Source organism: Pogoniulus pusillus, chromosome 15 (assembly GCF_015220805.1).
Source record: "Pogoniulus pusillus isolate bPogPus1 chromosome 15, bPogPus1.pri, whole genome shotgun sequence".
Classification (NCBI taxonomy): Eukaryota; Metazoa; Chordata; class Aves; order Piciformes; family Lybiidae; genus Pogoniulus; species Pogoniulus pusillus.
Genome location: NC_087278.1, coordinates 4806500 through 4834176, shown reverse-complemented (window position 1 = coordinate 4834176; position 27677 = coordinate 4806500). Strand labels below are relative to the sequence as shown.

Below are 27677 nucleotides of genomic sequence, written 5' to 3'. Positions count from 1 at the left end.
TGCCATGAGGGTAGTGAAACAGTGGAAAAAGGTTGGCCAGGGAGGTGGTTGGGGCACAATCCCTGGAGATATTCAAAATGAAGCTCAACAGGGCTCTGGGCAACCTCATCTAGTTGAGAATGCCCCTGCTGACTGCAGAGGGGATTTGAGTGGATGACCTTTGAATCACAGAATCAACCAGGTTGGAAGAGACCTCCAAGATCATCCAGGCCAACCTAGCACCCAGCCCTATCCAATCAACTAGACCATGGCACTAAGTGCCTCATCCAGGCTTTTCTTGAACACCTCCAGGGATGGCAACTCCACCACTTCCCTGGGCAGCCCATTCCAATGGCAGTCTTTGGAGGTCTCTTCCAACACAGATCATTCTGTGAATAGCCTGAGGTAGAAACTATTTATGTGGTGGTGGAGTAAACACGTTAACCTTCTGATATGCATTTTCTAACCCTGCAAAAAGAGAACATCAGGAGAAAGAAAACAGGAAAGTGTACACACAAAAGAGGTGGAGTATAAGTTTATTTTAAATGAAGGACTCATACAGAAGGGCACTGATAACACATGGAGAACTCAGGCAGATTCTTGCTCCAAGTTATCTTTCCCTTACAAAAAAAGTAATACAAGCTGAAGATTAGACTTGCTATTTGGTAATGTAAACAGTGTTAAAAGAGTAGGAATTTCCATGAGGAGGTACTTTCTTGCATGTTGTTCTTGGCTCACTTCGTGTTACATGACAACTGTAGCTAGAATATGACTATGAAGGTAAGGAACTGCAACATTCACAGAAGTTAGACCATGCTCAAACACGTCTGTGATAAATCCAAACCAAGCCTACCCACATGTAACAGGTGAACCATCTTTAGCTAAGCTGATTAAGGTTGTCAGCTGTAAAAAGCTTATGCTTATTTCATTTGGAACCATAAAATTCAGTCCCTCACAAGACAATGGATGACAAAGATGAAGCCATCTGCTCCTTTTATTCTGAAGTTCTAGTTCCAAAAGGTTGAGATAGCTTTGCATTGAGATCCAAGAGTCTCAATGTTTAAGTTACTACCAAAACCCTTGTAAACTGTTTGACCCCAGCCGGCAGACAAGCACCCACAGAGCTGCTCAGTGTCTTCCTTCTCCATCCCCAGCAAAATAGGGGAGAGAAGAGCACCAAAAGCCTCTCAACTCACAGGCTGAGATAAAGACAGTTTAATGAGTGACAGTTGAGATAAAGACAGTGTAATGAAAAGAACCAAGGACGTTGTGCAGGTGCTCTGGACATACTCAAAGACTGCCTGGAAGCAATCTTTACAACCTGCTTTAGGCAAACTGGCTTTAGCAGAGGGGTTATGATATGAAAAGAGCCCTTTGGCCAGTTTGAGTTGGCTGTCCTGGTGGTGTCCCTCCCCATCTCTTGTCTGTCCCCCAACCCACTTGCTGTGGGGGTGCAGAGCAGGAAAAGGAGAAAGTCTTGACCTTGTGCAAGAGCCAAAACATTGGTGTGTTATCAACGCTGTTTTAGCCACACATCCGAAACACAGCACTCCACGAGCTGCTAGGGTGGAATTTAACTCCACCTCAGGAAGAAACCTCAGGAACTCAGCTATCAATCTGCATGAGATAGATCATGCTGTATGGAACTCATGATTTGGAAGCCTGACATCAAAAGCAAGTAGTCTACTGCAAAATCCTTTCAGCACAGGAAGCTGTGTGTCAACGCAGTCCGCCACAGTCAACGCTACTCTTAACATATGCATTAGTAGCTTTGAAGCAGTCTATCTATAAAACATATAAGCCTGAGGCCTACAAACTCGTGGGACTTGTGTCCACATTATCAAAACTGATCTCTTTATCTCCTACAGTTTGGCTACTCATGTTTACTGTTCACTCCCAGCAAGGCTGTAAGCAGTACGGTACAGTAGATATGCATAAATAGAATCATAAATACAACCAAGCTAACAAGGTGCTCAGAAAGGCAGCTCAGTGACTTTGCCACTGCACCTGAAGACTCACTTTATGATGCTTGCTTACTCTAGTTCCAAAGGGAAAAAAATATATATATCATTAAATATGTAATATCAGAAACTGCAGTTTCCAGGCATCTCTTCTCCCACCCATAAGTAAATATCCTGGGAATGGAGAGCAAAACATAACTGTCTGTGGAAGTCAGCAGTGTCTCTTCACTGCCCATGGAAGTCAGCAGTGTCTCTTCACAGACCCTGAGAGCTCCTCAGTGTTTGTAGGAACTTTTCATTAAGCCCCAAATAAACAAACAAAAAAAAAAGCTACTCTCAAAGAGAGTGATTTTTAATTCATCTACCAAGAAAGCTGCTTTCGTTAAGGGTAAAGGCATAGAGCACCACAGATCTTTAACCCACTGAAGGCTTCCAGTAGTTGGGCATAAAACCTGAAGAGCTTTCTGGCATTTGGAGGTAAATGCAGTCCCTCATTACCTCTCCAGCAAATTACTCCTTGCTTCCAAAAGCAAAAGAGGAGAGCCAGGAAGGTCTCCATAAATAAAACAAAAAAGGCCACTGCACACTAAGAGTGCTCACCAAAAGTAACCTGCAGCACTGAGCATTCAGGGACTCAGTTTCACAAGTAAAGGCCACTTCTGCAGAGCAGTAAGGCTCTGCCAGTGCAGATCAGTAATTGCAGCTCTAAACTGCTGGAGCAGGAGCCACTCTGGGGCTCCATCCCTGGAGCAGGACCTGCTTTGGGGCTCCTTCTCAGGGAAAAGTGAACTCTCAGCAACTCAGGAGCTGCTCCGTGTAGCAAGAGCTTTCTAGGAAAGATCGGGCTTGCAGATTTGCACATTGAACTAAGCAAAATTATCTGCCCAGGGTTTTTAAAGCCACATTGCTCACTGAAAAGATCTGGCATGAATTTGAGAGGCTAAAGTATGATGAGAGTGAGCAATCAAGGCCATGGTTTTGCATGTCCAATTTAACACACACCCAGAAAGTTCCACTTCCAAGCAAGCTGAGGCTGGTTTAAGGCATATGGGGGGCACAGTGAACACTGATAGTGGCAGCTGTCAAATCTAACCACTAGAGATTTCTTCCTCTTTATATATAATACATACAGGTGACCCAAATTTGGATTCTGGGACGTTGGTGAGTTAAAAACCTTTAGCTTTGTTTGAGGTATTAGAAATTTTTACGGCTTGTGCACAACTCTCTTAATTGCCAGGGGCTTCTCTGCACATGTGCCAGAACCACCAGAATCACTCAGGCTCTACCCTAGGTAGATGTATCCTGGACAGACTTCACTCCCTTGAGTGATCAGCAGCAAAAGCAGCAGCCCCAGCTCCCTTTTCCTTTCTCCTGCCTTCCCTGTGCAGGTCAGGCTAGCAGCAAACAGGGATAATGTCTGTCCCATGGTGCTACGCAGCAAGCAAGCTGACATCTAAATAGATCCAAATAAGAGTTTCTAAGCCACAAAATGCAGTTTTTACTGCAACATTATGCAGCAAAATGTAGGCTACACCTAATATTTCATGGTGAATGTAGTGTTAGTTAACTTTGTTCTCCCTGTCCTCAGTGTAGCAGATACAAGAGGCTCACATGAACAAAATACTTCAACAAAAGCAGTTTACTTCCTGGGTTTTTTACTCCCTGTCATAACGAAGTAGTGATCATCTTGCCTGTTCTTCATGGGAGGACCTTTAGACAGCTCAGGCATTCCTTTGTTGCAGGCTGTTGCAGATTTTCCCTTAGGGGGAGGCTTCTTGGCTGCTGGGGCCAAGCTTGCATTGACTGGCAAGATTTTGGTCGAAGGCTGAGCTTTTGCAGAAGGCTGTGCTGGCTTTTTGGTCACAGCCGCTTTGGCTGAGGTTTGAGGGAGCCTCACAACGGATAGGGGGGTGCGCTCAGGAGGTCTGGATGAAGTAGGTCCAACCTGAGGGGGTTTACTGACATTTGGCTGCTTACTGACAACTGATGAGACGTTTTTGCTCGCAGGTACCAGCGTGGGTGGTGACTTCGATGCTTTGCTAAGCGCAAGGGAAGGTGCAGAAGCTGAGTGTTTTAGGACTGAAGCATTCTTCAGGGTCCTTGCCAGGTGAGGAGCTGTTTGTGGAGCTTTCTGAAGATGCTGAGAAGCAGTTCCTGAGGTCTGAATGGCACTTTCAGGAGGAGGTTTTGCAAGGAGCTGCTGAGAACGTGCCAGCTTGGCAGCAGCACGCAGATTTGTAACGGGCAGCTGAGCAGCCCTGGGAGCGATTGGATTCGCTTTGGTGGCAGACACAGGCTGGCACTTAGCAGGGGCACGCTTCTGCTTTGAAGCCGTGGTTTCAGCTGTCCCTGCCAAGCCTGATGGCTGGTTTTTAGATAGGGTAAGGTGCAGTGCTGGTGCTGGGGAACCCCGAGGCAGGGCAAACTTCTCTTTGGGAGCATCAGGCGACCGAATGCGCTTGCGCAGCGTTTCGGAGTGCACGAGAGCGGCTCTTGTGCCCGCGGATGAAGAGCTTTTGCTTGCAGGAGCAGCAGCTGGTGACTTGTGTGCAGGAGGCTCCTGTTTCTTTGAGGTGCCACCTGATGCTTTGAAAGGAGAGTGCACACCTCCCTTCAGTTTGGACCTGAGCATCAGCGTCTTCGCTGCGGAGGAAGGAGGCACCGTCGCTTTTGGTGATGCCAGGGCTGGGGACTGAGGACGCTTGGATAAAGCCTTCTTGGCGCTGGCCCCAAAAGCTGACGCAGGAGTCGATGCCTGCTTTTGATACATATTGACAGCTGACATGGGATTCATAAGGGGGGGCTCCTGAGCTCTAGCTGACGAGCTGGGGGCGCTGTCGCCTCCTTTCTGGAAGGCCAGGATTTTCTGCTCCAGCGTGGCGAACTGCAGCACTCGGCAGGGATCGTACTTGAGCAGAAAGCCTTGCAGCGTGTCCCAGCCTCCGCCGACGCGCACCATGACGTGCTTGCCGTGCAGCATCTGCGGATGGAGGGAGAGGGGTGGGAGCCAGAGGGGAACAAGAGACATTTCTGCTTTGCTTTATGCAGCGTTATGCCTTCACCTTCCATTAACATCTAGTGCTAGTACCTAAAAACAGGAGGAAAACGACTCCCAGGTCGTTGAAAAGCTCAACGTGAGCCAGCAGTGTGTGTGCACGGCCCAGACAGCAACCCTGTGCTGGGCTGCAGCAAGAGCAGTGTGGCCAGCAGGGCAAGGGAGGGGATTCTGCCCCTTTGGTCTGCTCTGCTGAGACCCCACATGGAGTACTGTGTGCAGTTCTGGAGCCTCCATCACAAGAACAACACTGAACTGTTGGAGCCAGTCCAGAGGTGGCCACGAAGATGCTCAGAGGGCTGCAGCAGCTCTGCTATGAGGACAGGCTATAAGAGTTGGGAGTCTGCAGCCTAGAGAAGAGAAAGCTTCGAGGAGACCTTGTAATAGCCTTCTGATATCTGAAGGGGGCCTATGAGAAGGCTGGGGAGGGACTATTGACAAGGTCTTGGAATGACAGGATGGGGAGTAATGGGTTTAAACTGGCAGAGGGGAGATTGAAACTGGATGTTAGGAAGAAGTTCTTTACAGTAAGAGTGGTGAGACACTGGCACAGGTTGCCTAGGGAGGTTGTGGATGCTCCCTCCCTGGAGGTGCTCAAGGCCAGGTTGGATGAGACCTTGAGTGACCTGTTCCAGTGGGAGGTGTCCCTGCCTATGGCAGGGGGTTTGAACTAGATGATTTTTGAGGTCTCTTCCAACCTAAACCATTCTATGATTCTTCCAGGGAAACAATCAGAAAGGACAAAACCACCCAGTAAATAATGGTTCCTGCTTCACAACTCCTTTAGTAGATAATTTCTGCTGCAGAATAGTCATTATATGTTGGGAAATTATTAATGCATATATACATATAAGACATTTTAATCATTCTGTCAGCATCTTTATTTAGCATATGGAGTTCTGGATTCAGGTTTTGTTCAAATTCTAGATGTCCTCATAACACAAACTCTTACATTTGCTGAAGAGCTTGCTCAGCTATCCTGTCAAATATAAACCCCAAGCATTCTCTTTGTTTATATTGCAAGTTGTGCCTGAAACTTCAGAAATTACAACAGAACAGCATTAGCTTACTTATTTTGATGTGGTTGTAAAACCAACAGTTGCAAGATCCCACCTAAGGGACCCCCAACACAAGAGGGATGTGGACCTGCTGGAGCTGGTCCAGAGGAGGGGGACACAAAAATGATCAGGGGGCTGGAGCACCTCTGCTGTGAAAGCAGGCTGAAAGCATTGGGGATGTTCAGCCTGGAGAAGAGAAGGCTCTGGGAAGACCTTGCAGCAGCATTCCAACATCTAAAGAGGACCTACAGGAAAGCTGGGAAGGACTGTTCAGAAGAGCTTTCAGTGGTAGGACAAGGGGCAATGGTTTTAAACTGCAGCAGGTAGATTTAGACGGGACATAAGGGGCAAGTTCTTTAAAGTCAGAGTGGAAAATACTGGAACAGGCTGCCCAGGGATGTGGTTGAGGCTCCATCAAGGTCAGACCTGAAGTGACCCCGGGCAGCCTGATCTAGTTGGAGGAGTCCCTGCTCACTGCAGGGGCATTTGATAAAGATGACCTTTGAGAGTCTTTCCCAACCAGATGCCATTTGTGCATCTAACTAGCCACCCCTACCTCGAGTAGGGGATTGGGTGAGGTGGTGTCCTAACCTAAACCATTCTGTAATGCTAAAACAATACCATAAAGGTGAGGCACTCCACTTACAAGCATTTCTCTCCCATTTCTGAACAGCAGTGAGAATTCTGAGACAGTACTTACCCGTATGAAAAGGATTTTATCTCCCAGCCTGTAACGTCCCTCTGATAAGTATTCGATGGAAAACCGATGGGAGCAGCTGCAGGGAGGATCTTCTGCTATATGTTTAACCTAGTTATTCAGATTGGAAGCATTGGTTGGCATGTTGACAGAACCATGGGTTTAACAGTTCACTGAGACATTTCAACCAAGCAAAGATACTGCTATCTTCACCCTATTCTCTCACAAGAACATCTCAGCTACAGAGACCTTCAAAATGCAGTCTGAAAGATTAAAAGAACAAACTCCAGTACAAGTTGTTTCAATGCAGTCTTCATTAGTTTGTCCAGTTTTCACAGTATCACAGTATCACCAAGGTTGGAAGAGACCTCACAGATCATCAAGTCCAAGATTTGTCCATACCACTGGTGCACAAAAGCATCAGTTCCAACCCCCACCTTGTAAAGACACCTTTATGGTCCCTAGAAACTGAAACATGTGCCTGGGTCTCTCTTAGGACCAAATCCATTGCTGCAGCTAACTGAGAGCTACTTCAACATTCTCCCTTTTTTTAAATGCCTCTGGAAGTTAATCTTCTCTGAGACACCACTGAAAAAAGGCAGAAGGTAGTCCCCAAATAAGCCCATGGTTAGAGAAAATAATGCCTCTTACAGGCACTAAGATACTTAATGTATTGGAGGGTCAAGACTATTGCCAAGCAGGAAAAACAATGGGAGCTCTCAGACAGCAGGAGGATCTGGTGGATGACTGTGAGGGTTTGGGTGTTACCTGCCCCCCTACTCTTGTGAAATCACCTGGACTACACTCAGCTGAGCTGGAAGTTAAGGAATGAAGCTTTAAATTTACAGCTTAGCACAAGATACAAGCAGGTATTTAGAGTCTATACACTATAGACAAGGTAAAAAAGTAATACAAAAACATAGAATCATAGAATCAAGCAGGTTAGAAGACACCTCCAAGATCATCCAGGCCAACCTAGCACCCAGCCCTAGCCAATCAACTACACCATGGCACTAAGTGCCTCATCCAGGCTTTGCTTCAACACCTCCAGGGACAGCAACTCCACCACCTCCCTGGGCAGCCCATTCCAATGCCAATCACTCTCTCTGGCAACAACTTCCTCCTAACATCCAGCCCAGACCTCCCCTGCCACAACTTGAGACTGTGTCCCCTTGTTCTCTTGCTGCTTGCCTGGCAGAAGAGACCAACCCCACCTGGCTACAGCCTCCCTTCAGGTAGTTGCAGACAGTAATGAGCTCTGCCCTGAGCCTCCTCCAGCCTAAACACCCCCAGCTCCCTCAGCCTCTCCTCATAGGGTTTGTGTTCCAGGCCCCTCACCAGCTTTATTGCCCTTCTCTGGACACGTTCCAGCACCTCAACATCTCTCTTGTATTGAGAGGCTCAGAACTAGATACAGCACTCACGGTGTGGCCTGGGCAGTGCCGAGTACAGGGGCAGAATAACCTCCCTTGTCCTGCTGGCCACACTGCTCCTGATACAGGCCAGGATGCCATTGGCTTTCCTGGCCACCTGGGCACACTGCTGGCTCATCTTCAGCTCATCTTCAGAAGTTGTTGAGCATGAGAGCCTGGAATGGGTTGCCCAGGGAGGTGGTTGAGGCCCCATGCCTGGAGGTGTTTAAGGCCAGGCTGGATGAGGCTCTGGCCAGCCTGATCTAGTGTACGGTGTCCCTGACCTATGGCAGGGGGGTTGGAGCTAGATGATCCCTGTGGTCCCTTCCAACCTTGACTGATTCTGTAATAAGAGAGTCTTTAAAATAACGTCCCCACATCCATTTATAAATCAAATAGGAAAACTGTTCACCATTCCTTTCAGACCAACCCACAAAAGGTACAAACCATTTCCTTCTCTGCTTCCATATTCCATTCCAATTTGTACAGCTACAGAGGTTTTATTTAAAGGTTGCTTTCAAAAGCACCCCCTCAAAGCCTGCTTTAACATATGCTGAAGCTTCATGACAACATCAAATGGAAGGGAAGCACACCTTGCAGTCACACAACATTTCCACATCAGCAAAACTCACTGAGTGTATTTCTTGTAACTCAAAGAAACAATGAAAGTGTGGGGGGAGGGGAACAGAGCAGGGTAAGTGCACTGAGCCATAAACTCCAAAACATACAGGAGAATATTTTGCTTACATTTAACAGAAAACAAGGAGTTGTTCAGAATTGGTGCATACCCTTCTGCTTTCTATTTAAAGAGGCTCACAAACACTAAATGGTGTTCAGGAAAAGACTGGGTGAGGCACTTTGTGCCGTGCTCTACTTGACTGGCTAGGGCTGGGTGCTAGGTTGGACTGGATGATGTTGGAGGTGTCTTCCAACCTGGTTGATTCTATGAGTCTAAATGAAACCCAGCCCATGTTTACTGAGCCAGATCACACAAGTGAAAACCTTAGAGTCTGATTTAAAACATGCACCACCACAAATAAGGGTTACTTACTGCCTCGTGTAGCTCCCCATGGTGGCAACATGACTTGGGTGTACTAATAGGTGATGGGGGTCCAGAGGTCATCAGCAGTGTTTCTTCTAGCTCGATTTCCTTCTCTAGCTTGATTAGTACAGGAGGTTCAACTCCATATCTGAAATATAAAAGCAGAGTTTATTTGCTAATTTACTAAAGAAAAGAAATTGATTGCAACAAACATAGAAAATTCTGAGTGGCTTGACCAAATTAGTCAGAGGAACAACTGCCCTCATAATCCAAAGTAAAGTAGCAGCCCTGAGCTCTCCTTTACATGGTCTTTGAGCTACCAGAGAAGGCAGGGAAAAATTCCCTGTTAAAATCACACAATTTAGGTCACATCCACTTAAGACAAACTTTTAGGAGGTCAGACAGTGATAAGACATGGGGGAATGGAGCAAAACTGGATAGATTCAGACTGCATGTTACAAAGAAGTTCTTCACCATGAGGGTGGTGAGACACTGGAACAAGTTGCCCAGGGAGGTGGTGGAAGCCTCATCCCTGGAAGTTTTTAAGGACAGGCTCTGAGCAACCTGGTCCAGTGTGAGGTATCCCTGTGCATGGCAAGAGGAATTGAAGCTAGATGATGCTTGGGGTCTCTTCCAGCCCTGACAATCCTATGATTCTATCTTAAAACTTCCAGCTCTGCACTAGAACGAAATTAAGTCTAGATGTAGGGAATGATAGAGGTACCTGCCAAAAAGCTTCACAAATGAAGACCTTAAAATTGTACTTAAAGTTCAGTAAGTTGTTCCAAGATGCACAGATCTCTCTAAGTTCAATGCAGCATTTAAACATTCAGCTGCAAAAAGCAGTGTGGATCATCACCTCTCCATGCAAAGAACCACAGATCAGTCAGGATTGGAAGGAACCACGAGGATCATCTAGTTCCAACCTCCCTGCCATGGGCAGGGTCACCTTACCCTAGATCAGTCTGATAAGTATTTATGCTGTACAGTGCTCCTAGAAAAGCTACTCATTAGTTTCTGCACTGCAGTGCAGACTGTAGATTGCCTTTACTTGGTCTCTGCTTCTACTTCTGCTCCTTCAGCTTCTTTTGATGAGCATGTGTGGACCACGTACCTGGATACGATGCGCCCAATTTCCAACAGGCAAAGATAAACTTGTCTTGGATCCTTGTGCAGCACTGAAAGGAGAGATAAATACAGGGAGTTGCAGCTCTTGTTTACTGTGAAGAGGCCTGTGCAATTAGGTACAGAGAAAGGAAGAGAAGAAATAGACAACTCTAACTTTGCCAGCATTCAACCCATTTACATTACCATGAATAAAGCACTTTATGCTTTCCAGCTCTGATTTTCTGTTCCACAAAGTGTTTCAACTCATCCTGGCACTCTTGAAATCAAACTTCTCTCTCTCCCCTAAGTAAAATATGCTTTATTTGGGTTTAAGCTGTTCTTTCTTGATGGGAACAGAAAAGGCATAGCTTTGAGAGCTCCCCTACCCCATGCTATATTCTCATTTCACCCTTTCCTACAATCCCTCATGCCCTGCTCTATCCACCCAGAGGTCTTCTTCAGAATTCAGTGTCTCTGTGAGGCTCTATCTGAAAAGGATGACCAAAACACCTGTCCTTAAGGGGGTGAGGATGACATTGGTTCAAGAAACAAAGACTCAGATTCAAACATCAGATACTGGCTGCCATCACAATAAAAAGCAGCACTCCTTCAGGTATGCTTGTAGCACAGTTTTGCACTAGGCTTTGCTTCTCCAACTCTGTGCCCACATTAACCCAGCGAGTGTCCAATGCAGAGTCTGCTTTGCAGCCCTCAGTTCAGAGCAATTCTGGCAGCTGCATGCACCTGACTGTGCAGGAACACTAAATGATGGCCAGGAGAGCTGAAGACTGAGATGAAAGAGTGGAGTAACAGAAGGTGATTGTGGCAGGTCTTCTGCCACAACGATGGCCAGGAGAGCTGAAGACTGAGGTGGAAGAGTGGAGTAACAGAAGGTGATTGTGGCAGGTCTTCTGCCACAATGATGGTCAGGAGAGCTGAAGACTGAGGTGGAAGAGTGGAGTAACAGAAGGCGATTGTGGCAGGTCTTCTGCCACAATGATGGTCAGGAGAGCTGAAGACTGAGGTGGAAGAGTGGAGTAACAGAAGGTGATTGTGGCAGGTCTTCTGCCACAACGATGGCCAGGAGAGCTGAAGACTGAGGTGGAAGAGTGGAGTAACAGAAGGTGATTGTGGCAGGTCTTCTGCCACAATGATGGTCAGGAGAGCTGAAGACTGAGGTGGAAGAGTGGAGTAACAGAAGGCGATTGTGGCAGGTCTTCTGCCACAATGATGGTCAGGAGAGCTGAAGACTGAGATGGAAGAGTGGAGTAACAGAAGGTGATTGTGGCAGGTCTTCTGCTACAAACTTTGAAATGAAAACATTCAATTCTTTCTGCTGCTGCACTGAAGGATGGAAGGGGCAGAAGGCAAACAAGGCCTGCTTTGGGTTTTGTTTCTTGAAACTACCATCTTCAGGTGTGCAAAAAAGGAAAAAGAAACAAGGCCACAAACAGGGAAAGAAAAAGAGTTGAAATTCTACCACACAAGTAATTAGTTACTCCTCTGACCCTACACAAGCCTCAGAATTGAGATGCTTTTAACATACTGTCCTCAAACTACCACACGTGCTGTAAGAACAGCTGTAAGAGTGCTCTGGAAAACAAACCATCCCTGTGCCTCCCCAGCCAGCTAGGGATGCTGCCCAACAGCTCAGAAACCCAAGGCTGGGGGAAGAAAAAGTCCTTCAGTTCCCCTCAGCCTACATCATGTGGCACAGTTCCTTCCCTTGAGGTCTTCAAGCAAAGCCTGGATGAGGCACTCAGTGCCATGGTCTGGTTGACTGGCTAGGGCTGGGTGCTAGGTTGGCCTGGATGAACTTGGAGGTCTCTGCCAACCTGCTTGATTCTATGATTCCTCCACCAACATCAAGTAGGAAACTGGGAAAAGCTGCAGGTGCATGTACAGGGTTAACCCTCCTGGGGGGAGTGATCTGGAACCTGACCCTAGGTGGCCTTGACCCCTCTCCAGGGGTGGGTGTGAACAGTACCAGGGGATGGTGGTTAGCCCATTCCCCGTTCCTAAGAGCCATAAAAGCAGGAGGAGTTCCTGTTTGTGTCTCGCTCTTCTGCCCCTGCCTTCCTGCTCACCAGTGTTGTGGTAGGCCTGATGGGCCCAAAACAGGCTTGTCCATGTCCTGCCTTGCCCAGGCATGCTTTTCTGCTCCACCAGAGAGGCAGGTGTGGAAATGGACACAAAAGGACCTGCAGCCACTGAGTCTGGCCTGCCCAGGGCCCTGTGGTGTGAGGTGCACACACTCAGCTTGTGCCTGCCTGGGGCAGGGCCTGTGCTTCTCCCAAGTTAGGGAAGAGTGAGCCTGTGGCTTTGCCTAACAGGGTAGGGTTTGGCTCACTGCCATCCTGATTGGCCATTCTCTGCCCAAAGGGCAATTCGTCTCGGCCCACACTGATAAAAGGAGATGTGCAGGTGAACAACCTGCTTCTGCTCCCCTGCTCTGCTGCCCTGCTCTGTGCCTGCTCTCTCTGCTGTGCCCAGCCCTGCTGCCATTGCACACTGCCTTGTTGCTGCCTGCTAAACTCCACTGCCGCCAGTTACCAGGAGCAGACCCTGGATGCCTGCACACGTTCAGCCTGCGTGGCCAGCCTGACATGGTGCTGAGACTGCACACATCTGCCTCTGCACCTGCAGGTCCTGCCTAGACCTCCTGGGCACATACACAGATCACCCAGAAGAAGCCAGGAGACAAGGGCAGAGATTGGCTGTGTCCTGTCCCCAGGAGCTGGGGAGATCCAAGCCTCAATGCCCAACAAGACAGAGACCCCTGACAGCATTTGGGCACTGTCTGGACTGTGGCTGGCCCCTGTGAGGGTAATAATAATGTGTGAGTAAATGCTTCAATGCCTCTTTGTAATTCCCTACTGCCTGCTGCCACAGAGCAGAAAGAGCCTGGGCCCAGCTACTGGGCAAGCAGCACATTGGCCACAAGCAGCACTGACCTCAGGAATTGTCTCTTCCAGCTCAGTGAATGTTTGTGTGTTTTGCTGGATACATTAGCTGTAGATATTAGCCATAGAATGTTCCCATCACCGTGTAAGAACAGAAGATGAAATGAGTGGTCAGGGGTGGGGAGAGCTCTGAACAGCAGAATTAATAAACAACATCCATTTGGGAAAATATCTTCTCACATCAATTAATTTCCCCTCCCCAACAACCAGAAACCACCGTTCCTGTTTTCCCACTGCTCTTTGTCTCACCACGTGGCCATCAGCACCACGAGGTGGACAAAACAAACTGCCATCAAATCTGGTTGTATATTTAGCTGCTTTGTACCTTGTTTTCCCTTCCCTATACCTTTGTAACTTCCCTGCCTCATAGATCTTGTATTTATTGTTAACCTTCTCTTCTTTAGACTTCCAAATCACAATGAGGTGATTTCTTTGGGTCTGCTTTACCTTTCCTCTCTCTCCATCTAAATCCTTTTCTTTTGGCAAAGAAGAGGGAAGGGCATCCTCTAAATTGTTATTGGTTCTATCAACTATATTTGAGTCTCTGGGAAAGTTACAGTAGAACCTAGACAGTGCAATTTCCATATGATGTAACATTCACCTGAGCAAGTCTGACTTCCTTCACGGGTGGAATTCCACTCTGAAACCTAACGAGCCAGCTCTACATTTACAGACACAATCTGACACCTCTCTGATGTTCAGGTTCTGATTCAAATTTACTTGGTTTTAAATAAGTCTCCAGTGTTCCCTAAAGCCTAAGCCCAGCATGAAGTCAGATGCTCTCATTTACATCACCTACTTCGGTCTGTAAGTCTGCTTTGTAAAGGGTCTTGTTAGGAAAGGTAAACCTAGAATGCAAAGTTGATGCAGACATAATCCAAAAGGTACTAGAGGTAATTGAGTTGCTATTTTGATGTGTGTGGTTTTGGTCAGCTGTGACAGGAGGTATAATTGGCCTGCATCCAGAAGAGAAAAATCCAAATGTACCCTTAGCAGACATCAGGACATGCATTTGGGTGTGATGTCAAAGGGCATCTCATGATGTCTACTTTGCCTTCCTGCTGTCTCAGAGGTCACTTGTTTATGTCCCTCACAGCCTTTTGAGCTTTTCAGCAGGTGTTGCTATATATATATATATATATATATATATATATATATGTGTATCTGATGGGGAAAAGAATTGCCAAAGTCTCTTTCCACTCTCTGGTCCATAAAGAGTGGCTTGAAATCTTGGTGGAGAACATCAGTGGAAAGAATGTTTAACCAAGGAGGCTGCAAGGCTGCTCATTTCAACTGCCAAAAAGGCTCACAGAAGATATTTATGCCACAAAGAAAGTTTGTGTCAAGAGTCACAGTCAGACTTCAAAACACTTCTTGGCTAGGAGTGAAAGCCACAGCATTAGGAAATCCTGTCTGCTTATCTCAGGGGAAGGCTAAACAGGTTCTAGTTACCCATCCACCTACAGGAACTGAGATGCTTAAGCAATACAATTCATACCAGTTGAACTGAAAAAAAAAGAATCACAGCTAATTTTCTTACAGATCAGTTCTACTCATCTGTATTATTACATGGCACTGAGGAAGAGAGATGCAATCACTACTTCAATCAGGAGGAGACAGACACACAGGAGGATTTTTATCTCAGCTCTTTCAAAAAGATGACTTATCCAGCAGAGAAAGCACAGGCAGTTTAACTAGCAGGGAGGAGGGCTTGAAAGAAGAGCAGTTAGTGAAACCAGTGCCTCCCATTTAAACAGCATTAGGTTGCACAAATTCTTCCAAGAAAATCTGGGAAATAGAGTGACAAATTCATTTGCTTCCTGGAAACAAAGGTACTTCATTTTTTAATTACTATGCTGCTGATAGATAAGAGGCAAAATATCTCCCTAACAAAAAAATAGCCCCACAACAGTCACAGAAGGGTTTATAGGAATCAGTTTTGATTGACATAAGAGGTGATGGAAGAGCATTTCATTAGTTACCATGTGATGAAAGCTCAGTTCCTCTTAATTAGCAGTCAAAAAAAACCCCAAACCTGTATTCCATCTGGAAGCTGTTTGATGTGAGGGACAGTCTGGAGAGGAGAAGGCTCTGAGATGACCTTATTGTGACCTTTCAACATCTTAAGGGGGCCTTCAAGAAAGCTGGGGAGGGACTTTTTAGGATGTCAGGGAGTGATAGGACTGGGGGGAATGGAACAAAGCTAGAAATAGGTAGATTCAGACTGGGTGTTAGGAAGAAGTTCTTCACCATGAGGGTAGTGAGACCCTGAAAAGGGTTGCCCAGGGAGATAGTGGAAGCCTCATCCTTGGAGATGTTTAAGGCCAGGCTGGATGAGGCTCTGGCCAGCCTGATCTAGTGTGAGGTGTCCCTGCCCATGGCAGGGCTTGGAACTAGATGATCTTTGTGGTGCCTTCCACCCCTGACTGGTTCTATGACAGGCTGTGCACTGGGGCAGGCACAGGCACAGTTGGCAGCATTTGTAACTACACTGTTAAATGCTCCTCAAGTCAATGTTAATTGCCTACAGACCATTGCCACTGCAGGCACAACACCCTGATGTAGTTACCAAATAGAGCTGTTGTGAATGCATTATTCTGGGGGCTCTCTTGCAACAAGAATGAGCTCCACTACCAAATAAAGGATCTCATTGTGAGTTGACTCCGTGGCCCTGAGGTCTTCCCGCACAGGGAAAGCAAACCCAAGGCTTTCCTCCTCTCTGCTTCTCACTGGGCTTTTCTATTGAAGGAAAAGATGTGAGTTTGCTGCAGAGCTGTCACTCCCCTCATCCCACACAGCAACTGGGGAGAAGTTTGGAAAAGCAACATGTGAGTTAGAGCAAAGTGAGTTTTCCAGGGTTTTACTTGGATGCTGCCTTAAATCAAAGCAGTAGGAGCTTACATGAGACAGGCACAGTCACAAGAGAGACTTCAGAGGAAGGCCATAGACACAGAGATCTCCCCAACCAGGTAGTTACCTACACAAACATCAAAGCAAGTCTTACATTAAAAAAAATATACAGATTTACCTAAACCTTCAGATTCAAAGAGGTAAGTCTCATCAACTCCAATGGCCCTACACCAGTGAAGAAAGTTGGCTGTATTATCACGGGCAAAAAAAGATCCTGATGGAGCATCCTTCTTACATGGAACTTTCCTCATAGGAAAACTCTGGCAGGGGAAGGAAACAAAAAGTACATTGTGCACATCAACATTGCCAACAGATTTCAAAGCATGTTTGCAAAGGGAAAGAAAGCCTAAATTCAGAGGGCAGAAGCAGTGGTTAGTGACTGGTTTGGGTCTGACCCACCATGTGTCCTGCTAAAAAAGCCAGGCTGATTTGGACAGCGTTCCAGTTGACCACTGGGAGCTCTCACTGAGTGGGTGACCTTCAGCTCTGCAGCCTCCTGCAAAGGTGCCCATACAGTTGCTTCCCCATTTCCCCACGGGCTGGGGTAGAAGTCTTCCTAGTGGCTGGATAAGAGAGATGTGGAGATACTGGAACGTGTCCAGAGAAGGGCAGCAAGGCTGGCAAGTGGCCTGGAGCACAGCCCTGTGAGGAGAGGCTGAGGGAGCTGGGGGTGTGCAGCCTGCAGAAGAGGAGGCTCAGGGGGGACCTCATTGCTCTCTACAACTCCCTGAAGGGAGACTGCAGCCAGGTGGGGTTGGTCTCTGCTGCCAGGCAACCAGAAGCAGAACAAGGGGACACAGTCTCAAGTTGTGCTGGGGGAGGTCTAGGCTGGATGTTAGGAGGAAGTTGTTGGCAGAAAGAGTGATTGGCATTGGAATGGGCTGCCCAAGGAGGTGGTGGAGTCGTCATCCCTGGAGGTGTTCAAGCCAAGCCTGGCTGGGGCACTTAGTGCCATGGTCTGCTTGATTGGATAGGGCTGGGTGCTAGGTTGGCCTGGGTGACCTCAGAGGTCTCTTCCAACCTGGCTGATTCTGTGAATGGGCTGCAGCAATTCCGAGATGCCAATCTTCAGTGAGTTAGACACAGGACTCAAGGTGCTGAGTACAAGGGTACCTCCTTTGTCCTCCTGGCCACAATGTTCCTGATACAGGCTAGGATGCCATTGGCTTACTTGGCCACCTTAGCACACTGATGGCTCATCTTCAGCTACTATCTACCAGCACCCCTAGGTCCCTTTCTTCCTGGCTGCTCCCCAAACCAGATGCACCAAGTGCCAAAAGATCTCTTGTTACCAGCTCACTGACTGCAGGGCAACGAGCTCCAGCCTTGGGTTAGATCTTGCTGCTGAAATCAAGCTGAAAATTCAGTAAGGACCTTCAAATTTGATTAATAAATCAAATAAGTAAAATGTTGCATGAGGCTATTTTGTCGATGCTATAAAGCCACACTGTTGTTAGTCAGTCAGGACATGCAGCACTCAGAAGGCTGTTTAAGGAAGCCTCCCTGACCTGCTTCCCTTTTACCACTCACAATGAAGCGTTTCTAAAAATCACAGTCTTGACTCACCCTTAAATTATTTGAGCTGCAACATCTTTTAATTGTGTTTTGAAGAACACCAACCAACTGGCAGAGCAGTACCCCATTATCCAGCTCTTCCAGCAGTTGCTCTGCTTTGACTTCTGTTCCTAGAAAAACAAACAGGTCAATGTTAGATTTAGTCCACAGGAGATGAAAAAGCTTCATACAACATTACAAGCAACTCAACCAGCATTCCAGACTAAAAATTAGAAGCCATCTAAGCAAACTATAATCAATTATCCATTTAAAATTACATTTAGAATCATAGAATCAGTCAGGGTTGGAAGGGACCACAAGGATCAGCCAGTTCCAACCCCTTTGCCATGGGCAGGGACACCCTACCCTAGAGCAGGCTGCCCACAGCCTCAGCCAGCCTGGCCTTAAACACCTCCAGCCATGGGGCCTCAACCACCTCCCTGGGCAACCCATTCCAGGCTCTCACCACTCTCATGATGAACAACTTCCACCTCACATCCAGCCTCAACCTACCCATCTCCAGCTTTGCTCCATTCCCCCCAGTCCTGTCACTCCCTGATAGCTGAAAAAGTTCCTCCCCAGCTTTTTTGCAGGCCCCCTTCAGATACTTCGAGGCCACGAGAAGGTCACCTGGGAGCCTCCTCTTCTCCAGACTGAACAGCCCCAACTCTTTCAGTCTGTCCTCATAGCAGAGCAGCTCCAGCCCTCTGAGCATCCTCCTGGCCCTTCTCTGGACATGTTCCAGCACCTCCAGATCCTTCCTGTAATAGGGCTCCAGAACTGGACACATTGCTCCAGCTGGGGTCTCACCAGAACAGTGCAGAGGGCAATTTTCCCAGCCAGTCATACTCGAATACACCAGCTCTGAACAGTACTAAAGATATTCAGTGCCAGCATGGTCTGCAGTATTGGAAGGTGCTCTGAAATTCATTACTTATGAATGAGCATCATTTATTTGTATGTATAAGTATGAAAACCACTTCTTTGTAACCTCACCCAGCAAGCCAGACAGCCAGATGGACAGATCTTCTTGCATGGGCACCAGGGTGGCCTCGTGCCGCACGGATATCCACTGGTCGTACAGGCACACGTCTGCCAAACCTGGCCCATGTCTGGGAGTCAGAGGACTTCGAGGGCTTAAGGGAAGATCATCTCCAAACCACACCTGCAAAAGATTTCAGTAAGGTGAAGGCAGCAAGCTCTAACACTTGGGTCAAGTGATGAAAACCCACAGCGCTGGATCACAGGCTCACAGGGGGTCATGGGTTGGAAGGGACCCAAAGAGATTATCCAGTCCAACCCCCCTGCCAGAACAGGACCATACAATCTAGCTGAGGTCATACAGGAACACACCCAGACAGGCCTTGAAATGCTCCCCAGAAGGAGACTCCACAGTCCCTCTGGGCAGTCTGTTCCAGTGCTCTGGGACCCTTACAGTAAAGAAGTTCCCCCTTGTGTTGAGGTGGAACCTTCTGTGCTGCAGCTTCCATCCATCGCTCCTTGTCCTATCCCAGGGATCAAGTGAGCAGAGCCTGACCCGCCTCTCCTGCCCCTCCAGCCCTCAGATATTCATAAACATTTACAGAATCCCCTCTCAGTCTTCTCTTTTCCAGACTAAAAAGCCTCAGGTCCTTCAGCCTCTCTTCATCAGGCATCATTCAAAGTGGAAAGGTTGATTTCAGATACACCAAACCAACACACCAGCAACCTCGAATGGTTCTGCTCTCATTAGTAACTCCTGCATCAAAAGTACTACTGCAACCATTCCCTTGGCTTCTTTGGCTTTAAGATGACATACTTGCCTCCACATTAAAGACATGCACAACATCTGTGGGGTGCTGTGGTGGTGGTTTGGGTTCTTTTACCTCAACACATTTTAAGTAATGAAATCTGGAGCTGATCAGATAATTTCCTACAGGCTCCAATCAAACATTTCAGAGGCATTTTGTGTTTAAATCATTTAAAATGGTTCAAAATTATTTCAATGTTTAAATCATTTAAAAGGATGATATGAAAAATAAGAAGCAGATTCCCATGCAAGAACATAACACACTTCTTGAATGTGAATCCTCAGCTTTTCTCTTCAGCTTCTTGAATGTGAATCCTCAGCATTTCTCTTGTATATTTCCAAACTCATCCCTAGCTTCTACATTCCAAGAGAAGGCCAAACAGTGAGACCTCATGTACAAAATCCACAAAGTCTTGTCAGCATCCTTAACTGCTTTCAGTTCAAGAAGTGTATGTGATTATAAAATACACTTATTTAAGTGATTTTTCAAAGCATCCTTAAAGACATCAAGGGATGAGACTTCCACTACCCCTATAGGCAACCTGTGCCAGTCTCTCATCACCCTCATGGGGAAGAACTTCTTGCTAACATCCAATCTGAATCCATCCACTTCTAGTTTTGCTTCATTCCCCCTAGTCCTATCACAACCTGACACCCTAAAAAGTCCCTCCCCAGCTTTCCTGTAGCCCCTTCAGATACTGGAAGGCCACAAGAAGGTCACCTGGGACCCTTCTCCAGACTGCACAGCCCCAACTCTTTCAGTCTGTCCTCCTAGCAGAGTAGCTCCAGCCCTCTGAGCATCCTCATGGCCCTTCTCTGGACACATTCCAGCACCTCCAGATCCTTCCTGTAATAGGGCTCCAGAACTGGACACGGTGCTCCAGCTGGGGTCTCACCAGAAGGGTGCAGAGGACTCTTAAACATCAAGCAAATGTTAAGATCATCTCAGTCTTTGGCTTCAGAGCTTTCCTTGGCGACTGCAGCATTTCCTCTCCTTCAGGGTAGGTTTCTGGATTAAAAGCAAGACTGTTCTGCAGGATTCAAACGTTACCAAAAGGCATTTACCTGAACTGCATTCTGCATGGTCACCTGCATTTACATTAGTTTCTCTCCCTGGGAAAAGAGAAGAGAATTTTTAATCATGTCCCTCCCCTGCTTTCAGGAAAATCCCAAGAGAAAAATCAGTTTTGGAATAGTTAACAAGTTTAATCAGGAATGGAGTGGGAAGGATTTCAGGAGCTCAGCTTTCCGTCCACCATTCAGTCCACCTCAGATCTCTGCCCTTAAATACAGCAGGAGTTACTACAGCACAAAGTAGCAGCCAACCTCATATGCATGAGGCTCAGGAGTGACCTCATTGCTGTCTACAACTACCTGAAGGGAGGTTATAGCCAGGTGGGGTTGGTCTCTTCTGCCAGGCAACCAGCAACAGAAGAAGGGGACACAGCCTCAAGTTGTGCCAGGGGAGGTCTAGGCTGGATGTTAGGAGGAAGTTGTTGGCAGAGAGAGTGATTGGCATTGGAATGGGCTGCCCAGGGAGGTGGTGGAGTTGCTGTCCCTGGAGGTGTTGAAGCAAAGCCTGGATGAGGCACTTAGTGCCATGGTCTGGTTGACTGGCTAGGGCTGGGTGCTAGGCTGGCCTGGATGATCTTGGAGGTCTCTTCCAACCTGGTTGATTCTATGATTCTAAGGAAGGTGGAAGGGCAGTTGGGAGCCCCTCCTGGGGACTCAGGTTCCTGGGAGGGCTGCTGTGTTTCTGTATTACCTTTTTAACTTGTCTATTTCTGTCTATAGCTGTATATATTGTAAATACCTGCTTGTATCTTGTGCTAAGCTGTGAATATAAAGCTTCATTCTTTAATTTCCAGCTGCTGAATCTAGTCTGGGGGATTTTCTTCAGAGGGGGAGGGTAACACTGAAACCATCACACATGTGTGCACAGACATATGCATCCTGAGATAGGACAGAATAGAATCAGTCAAGGTTGGAAGGGACCACAAGGATCATCTAGTTCTAACCCATGGACACCCTACCCTAGATCAGGCTGGCAACAGCCTCATCCAGCCTGGCCTTAAACACCTCCAGGGATGGGGCCTCAACCACCTCCCTGGGCAACCCATTCCAGCCTCTCACCACTCTCATGCTCAACAACTTCCTCCTCGTGTCCAGCCTGACCCTACCCATCTCCCGCTTTGCTCCATTCCCCCCAGTCTTATCACTACCTGACACCCTAAAAAGTCCCTCCCCAGCTTTTTTTGTAGCCCCCTTCAGATCCTGGAAGGCCACAAGAAGGTCACCTGGGAGCCTCCTCTTCTCCAGCTGACATCACACACTTTGAAGGGTATGAATATCTTCAAGGAAGGAAATAATTTTGAAGAATGAGATTTCTTCTTGCATTTACACATGAGAGAAGAGTTCTCTTAGGATCCTGACTGTCCAGGCAGCTAGCATACACCTATGTCTTCAACAACTATTGCAGCAATATGGTTTCCAGGAGAATTTGGTTTTCAGGACCATTCCAATCCTTAAGGCAAGTTTTAGAGGCGAGCTGGTCAACACTTCTCTCTCCTGAAGCCACCACAGTGTATTTCCAGCACTGCTTTTGTGATCATTGGAAAGCCCAGCACAAAGTGTACACTGAGGTGAGGCTCTCCATGTAGGCTCCAGGTTTGGAGGTGCACAGTATGAACAGGTTACCTGCTTGCACATATACCAGAGAGTACTTCCTCAGCATAACAACTCCACAGTGGTAGTGTTACAACCTCATAATGTGTCCTGATGCCAATTAAACCCAACTTTCTTACTCCATTACTTAATGGCTGCAATAAAATGTCCTTTTACTGAGGAAGCTGGAAGCCAGATTGCAAGCATGGTCAGACAGTTTTAACTCTGCTGCTTCCCTTGAATAATAAATGAGTATCCTTTCCCATGCCAGCTGTTTAAGCTTTATGAGAGGTGTTCATTCTGCTCTCCTCCTCTATCTGTTGCACAACCTGCCCTTCCTATGACAAAAAGCCCAACAGCCCATCTCAGAAAACCCAATTCTTGTAAAAATTCTCCCCCTTCCTCTTAGCCCAACAGCAGAATGCTGCTATTTCCCCACCATTTTTCACTCCCACTGCCTCAAGCTTCACATAGGACCACAAAGGTCAGGCACTTCCATCAACTTACCTCTACAGCCAGCAAAATGAGCAAGCGCTTCGGTTTTGAGCTGAAGCTGCTTCCTCGCATCAGGACTGCTAGCACTTGTCAAACTTTATCAGAGACACTCCAAGTGACCTCTTTCCCTGTTTCTTTTATTCTCAGGGAAGGAAAAAAGAAGAAAAAAAATAAAGAGACATCCTCTCTTTGATGTCATTTTCCCTTCTATGAATGAACAAGGGAAGGGCAGGGTATAGACCAAGCATTACTAATGAGCGTGTTATGCTTCCCACAGCTTTGTCCAGCCAGGGGAATACATTTTCCTTTAGCATAGGCAAGCTTTTGTCCCAAGAGAGTCACAGTAAGAGGCTTCATTGATTAAAATAAAAACCTACATAAACCAACAGCAGAGAAGCTGCTCTCATTAAAAGAAGGAGCTCCATATAGGCTAACAAGAGCTGTAGCATGCTAACTGCCAAGGGAAAACAAAAGGCAGCCTAATTCGCAGGGAGCACTCCAAGGAGGAACAAAGCAAAATATTCACACAGCAGCTATCACAAGAATGCTCAGCATCTGCAGTTCTGTGACATGGCTAACAAAAACTAGCTTAAAAAAAGGAATAAAAAGAGAGGAGGTTGAAGAGAATTGGGGCACTTGAACTTTGAACAAGTTGTTTTGTAAGTCTATATGCCAAAGGGCTCTCCAAAAAGTCCAAACAGCTTCACTTACTACCAGGGCATCTGAAGAGCATGTAACAAAAAAACCCTCTGATGATACAAACCACTTTGCACATGAGTTGAAAAAAATAGTAACAATTACAATTTCCAAGTCCCAAAGAGTCAGCTCTGAGATTGCAGGGAATACAGATCAAGGTAGCCTTACCACTTACAGGGAGAGGCATAGAATCATAGAATCAACCAGGTTGGAAGAGACCTCCAAGATCATCCAGTCCAACCTATCACCCTGCCCTATCCAATCAACTAGACCATGGCACTAAGTGCCTCATCCAGTCTTTTCTTGAAGACCCCCAGGGACAGTGCCTCCACCATGGGATGAGAAGACCCAGAAATCTGCCACCTTCAAGTACTCGGCCTGCAAAGGTGCAAAAGATGCTGTAGCAAGGCAAACATTGCAGTCCCAAGCAGAGTCATAACCAAATCTGACTTCTTCTAAACCCAGTTGGGTTCCCTGCATCAAAAAGCTGTACATAATTAATGAAGCAAGTCACAGGCTCACAGGATGTTAGGGGTTGGAAGGGACCCAAGGAGATCATCCAGTCCAACCCCCCTGCCAGAGCAGGACAATACTATCTAACACAGATCACACAGGAATACATCCAGACAGGCCTTGAAAGTCTCCAGAAAAGGGAGACCCCACAACCTCTCTGGGAAGCCTATTCCAGTGCTCTGTGATCCTTACAGTAAAGCATTTCCCCCTTGTGTGGAGGCAGAACCTCTTGTGCTGCAATTTACACCCATTGTATTTGACACTAAATTCAGGCTGCTCCAGCTAGAACTGTATCAGTTTCCATGCATGTCAGTTTTATCACTTCACTTTCATTCAACAGGCATTTGGTATTCAGGCATCACAGATATGCAGGAATACACCTCAGAATGAAAATGCACTGTAAAGTTCCATGCACATCCTGAGGTCACACCATTCGTATTTCCAAGCCAGCTGGTACCCCAAGGTCCCTAGGAGGGCTCTCTATCTGCTTCACCCCTTAAAACACCAGCAACCTGCAGGCACTTCCCCAACCAGGAGAGTACCCACCCATCTTCAAGCTCAGCAAACAGAGAGGCATCCCTCACCACCAGCACCACTCTCAGAAAACAGGTTGTTTCTGCTGGCACTTCTCTGTGGGATGGGAGGAGATAAGAAGTGCTGCATGGCAGCACCTTTGGCTGGATTAATTCAGCAGCACCGATTACCGCCAGACAGTGGTCAGCCTCAAATGATGCACTGGGGAAGGCAGGAGCTGACTTGGGCTGTCTGACTGCCAAAACTCCCACAAGGAGCCAGAGCTATGCACCAGCATCTGGAAAGACAGGAGAGGAAAATGTACCTATCTACTGGCATGTGGCACTACTTAGGAAGTCTGCGTCTGTTCTCCAGCCAGATGCCTACCACTCAGAAACACAGGATCATAGAATCACCCAGGCTGGAAGAGACTTCTAAGATCATCCAGTCCAACCTAGCGCCCAGCCCTGTCCAATTAACCAGACCATGGCACTAACAGTCTGAGAAACAGCAAAGTCAGCACATACTGAAGCATAGAATCATAGAATGTCAGGGGCTGGAAGGGACCCTGAAAGCTCATCCAGTCCAACCCCCCTGCCAGAGCAGATCACACAGGAACGCATCCAGGCAGGTGTTTAATATCTCCAGAGAGGGAGACTCCACAACCCCCCTGGGCAGCCTGTTCCAGGGTTCTGTCACCCTCACAAGGAAAAAAATTCCTCCTCATGTTTAAATGAAAGTTCCTATGTCTCAGATTCTGCCCATTGCCCCTTGTCCTGTCATTGGGCATCACCCAGCAGAGCCTGGCTCCAGCCTCCTGGTGCTCACTCTTCACAGATTCATAAACATCAATGAGGTCACCTCTCAGTCTCCTCCAAGCACCACAGCCTCAGCTCCCTCAGCCTCTCATCATAAGAGAGATGTTCCTTTCCCTTAATTATCTTTGTGGCTCTGCACTGGACCCTCTCAAGCAGTTCTATGTCCCTCTTGAACTGGGGGGCCCAGAATTGAACACAGTACTCCAGATGTGGCCTCACCAGGGCAGAGCAGAGGGGCTAGGGAACCTCTCTCACCTACTAGCCATAGCCCTTCTAATACACCCCAGGATGACACTGGCCCTCCTGGCCACAAGAGCACACTGCTGGCTCATGGTCAACCTCACATGAACTAGAGGGCCTAAATCCTTTTTGCCTTCACTGCCTTCCAACAGATCAGTCCCCAGCCTCTACTGGCCCCTGGAGTTGTTCTCTCCCAGATGCGAGGGTGCTAAACAGGTGTTGTTCGATGCTAAGCGGCGTAGCCTGCTCAGGATCAGTGGTACTTGGGTTTATAGATCCTTCACTGGGGTGCAACCAGCAAGACACCCTGCACTAGGTACAAGCCATTCTGCAGCACAAGATGACCCAGGTCCAAGCCCCATTTTACTTTACTGTGGAGTTTAAAAAGCAACAACACCCAAAAAAGTCCACAGCTCCACGCAAACATAGCCAAAAGCAGCCACTGATCTACCCTAAGTGGAACCTAAAGGCATTCACAGGCTCATTAAAAACCTTTTGGGTAGAAACACTTTCACATCTTCACTCTGCGTTTAAGATATCCAACACATCAACTTCTGTTCCATCAACACTCCAAGGCAGTCACAACAGACTAGCCCAGACCAGCTGGAAACTGTAGATTAATCTTGACAGTACCTACTGAAACTCACGTTTTAGAACACTCTGAAATGAAAGAAGCTGTCGAGTCAGGATCTGTTGAAATATACTTCAGGATAGCCAAGATTTTGTTTGGTACACATATCCTAACCTGTCGAAGTAGGCATAACAAAAGACATCCACGAAGCGCTACTTTCTCCCTCACTGCAGCAATTACAGAACCCTTTTGTTGCACTACTGAGTCAGCAGGAGCTTTGTTTCCCTGGGGAGACCTCAGAGGCACAAAAGAGAAAGAACCAGACCAGTCGGTCCAAGGTGAAGGTCTTTAAGGAGGCAACCAGCTCCTCACATTAAGGCAGGCTGGCTGCTCTCCTCGGGGACTGCCTTTCTGCACGTTCAGTGACAGCACGAAGCATGCAGCAGCAAGCCCACTGGCCCCTTCCAAAGGGTGGGAAATGCCCTGCGTTCTCCTGTCGGGGCAGAGATACCCACCTGAAATCAGGGAGGAGAACTTCACCTCAACTAGTTAGACTTGCAGGCGGCTCCTTTACCACAGGAGCATCCAGTTCGAGGAGAGGCAGGTTAACAGGAAACACCTGCCCCTGCCACTCACTCGCCTTCACAAACACTCCTGTGCTTCCCATTTCCACCTGACACTTCTTCCTGCCAAGGGCCGCAGGAGCATCACTTGATGGCCAGGGAGCAGCAGGCTGCTGGCTGGTCACACTCGGGATGAATTTATGATGTCTTAAGAATAGAACCTGTCTTATTATGAAAGATGCACCTAGCACATTTAGAGCTATAAATGCATGGGGCGGCTATGCCCTACAGGTCCTAAATGAGCTTATTCCCATGTCTTGATCTGATACTGTGCCAGAGGTGACACAGCATCCCTGGAACGCAGCCAGCTCTTGAGCAAAGTAAGGAGCCAGACATTTTGGGGCTTACTAAGCAATATGAATATTTTAACCGAGAGCACTAGAGCAGATTTCTTACAAAAATAGCACCGCATCCTGAAGCGCCTGCGTGGGGCACAGGAGAGACTGGTTTGAAGGCTGCTATGCAAAAACTTTTCCCCTCTCCCTTCCCCAGGGTAAGTTTCGCAGCACTTCACTTCCAACACCCATATACGAGACTCAGCTGGCCTGCCGGGCGCTGCTGCCCCGGGAAGAGTGACCGCGACGCTCCCTGCTGCAGGCTTAGCTCGGTACCGTGGTCTGCCCCCGCTGCGCGGGACTCGCCCCGACCGCTGCCCCTGTAAGTGACCGAGTGCCGCCGCGCCGGAACTGCGCCCAATGCACCGACGCAAACGGAACCCGGCAGCAGGACCCCAGTCCCCACGCAGGGCTGGACCCGCTCCCGCTCCCGCTCTGACGCCCCTTGCCATCCCCGCGGGCAGCGTCCGGGGTACCGCCACCCCCTGCCACACCCCGATGCTGGGGGAGCCGAGTAACGCCGCGCTGCCGCCGCACTGCCCTCCCGCTGCCGTCGCTCCCCGGCGGGCTGTACACTGCGGTACTCACCGGCAGCTGCCGAGCCGAGCCGAGCCGTGCCGTGCCGTAGAGAGCCGAGCCGAGCCACGCTCTCCCCACTTCACGCAGCCGGCCGCCCCCTCCC

At 47.8% G+C, this 27677-nt stretch overlaps 1 protein-coding gene across 1 annotated transcript; it reads right to left on the bottom strand.

Moving 5' to 3' along the window:
- Positions 1 to 498: 498 nt before the first annotated feature.
- GAS2L3 (growth arrest specific 2 like 3) lies at positions 499 to 27677 on the bottom strand. Its single transcript, XM_064155014.1, has 11 exons — positions 27584 to 27677; positions 23718 to 23760; positions 23551 to 23569; positions 20593 to 20640; positions 18735 to 18903; positions 17751 to 17869; positions 16303 to 16444; positions 10319 to 10382; positions 9214 to 9352; positions 6754 to 6861; positions 499 to 4920 (listed from the first exon to the last, which is right to left on the bottom strand). Exons 4-11 carry the CDS (start codon positions 20620 to 20622, stop codon positions 3580 to 3582), a joined length of 2112 nt encoding a protein of 703 aa, XP_064011084.1. The 5' UTR covers positions 20623 to 20640; positions 23551 to 23569; positions 23718 to 23760; positions 27584 to 27677; the 3' UTR covers positions 499 to 3579.

Coding starts and splice junctions, on each gene's coding strand:
- GAS2L3 (XM_064155014.1), bottom strand. CDS start 20,622: ATGCAGGTGACCATGCAGAATGCAGTTCAG. Junction 10,383..16,302: donor CTTTGAATCTGAAGGTTTAG/GTAAATCTGTAT, acceptor CTCTCCTTTCAG/TGCTGCACAAGGATCCAAGA. Junction 4,921..6,753: donor ATAAAATCCTTTTCATACGG/GTAAGTACTGTC, acceptor CTCCATCCGCAG/ATGCTGCACGGCAAGCACGT.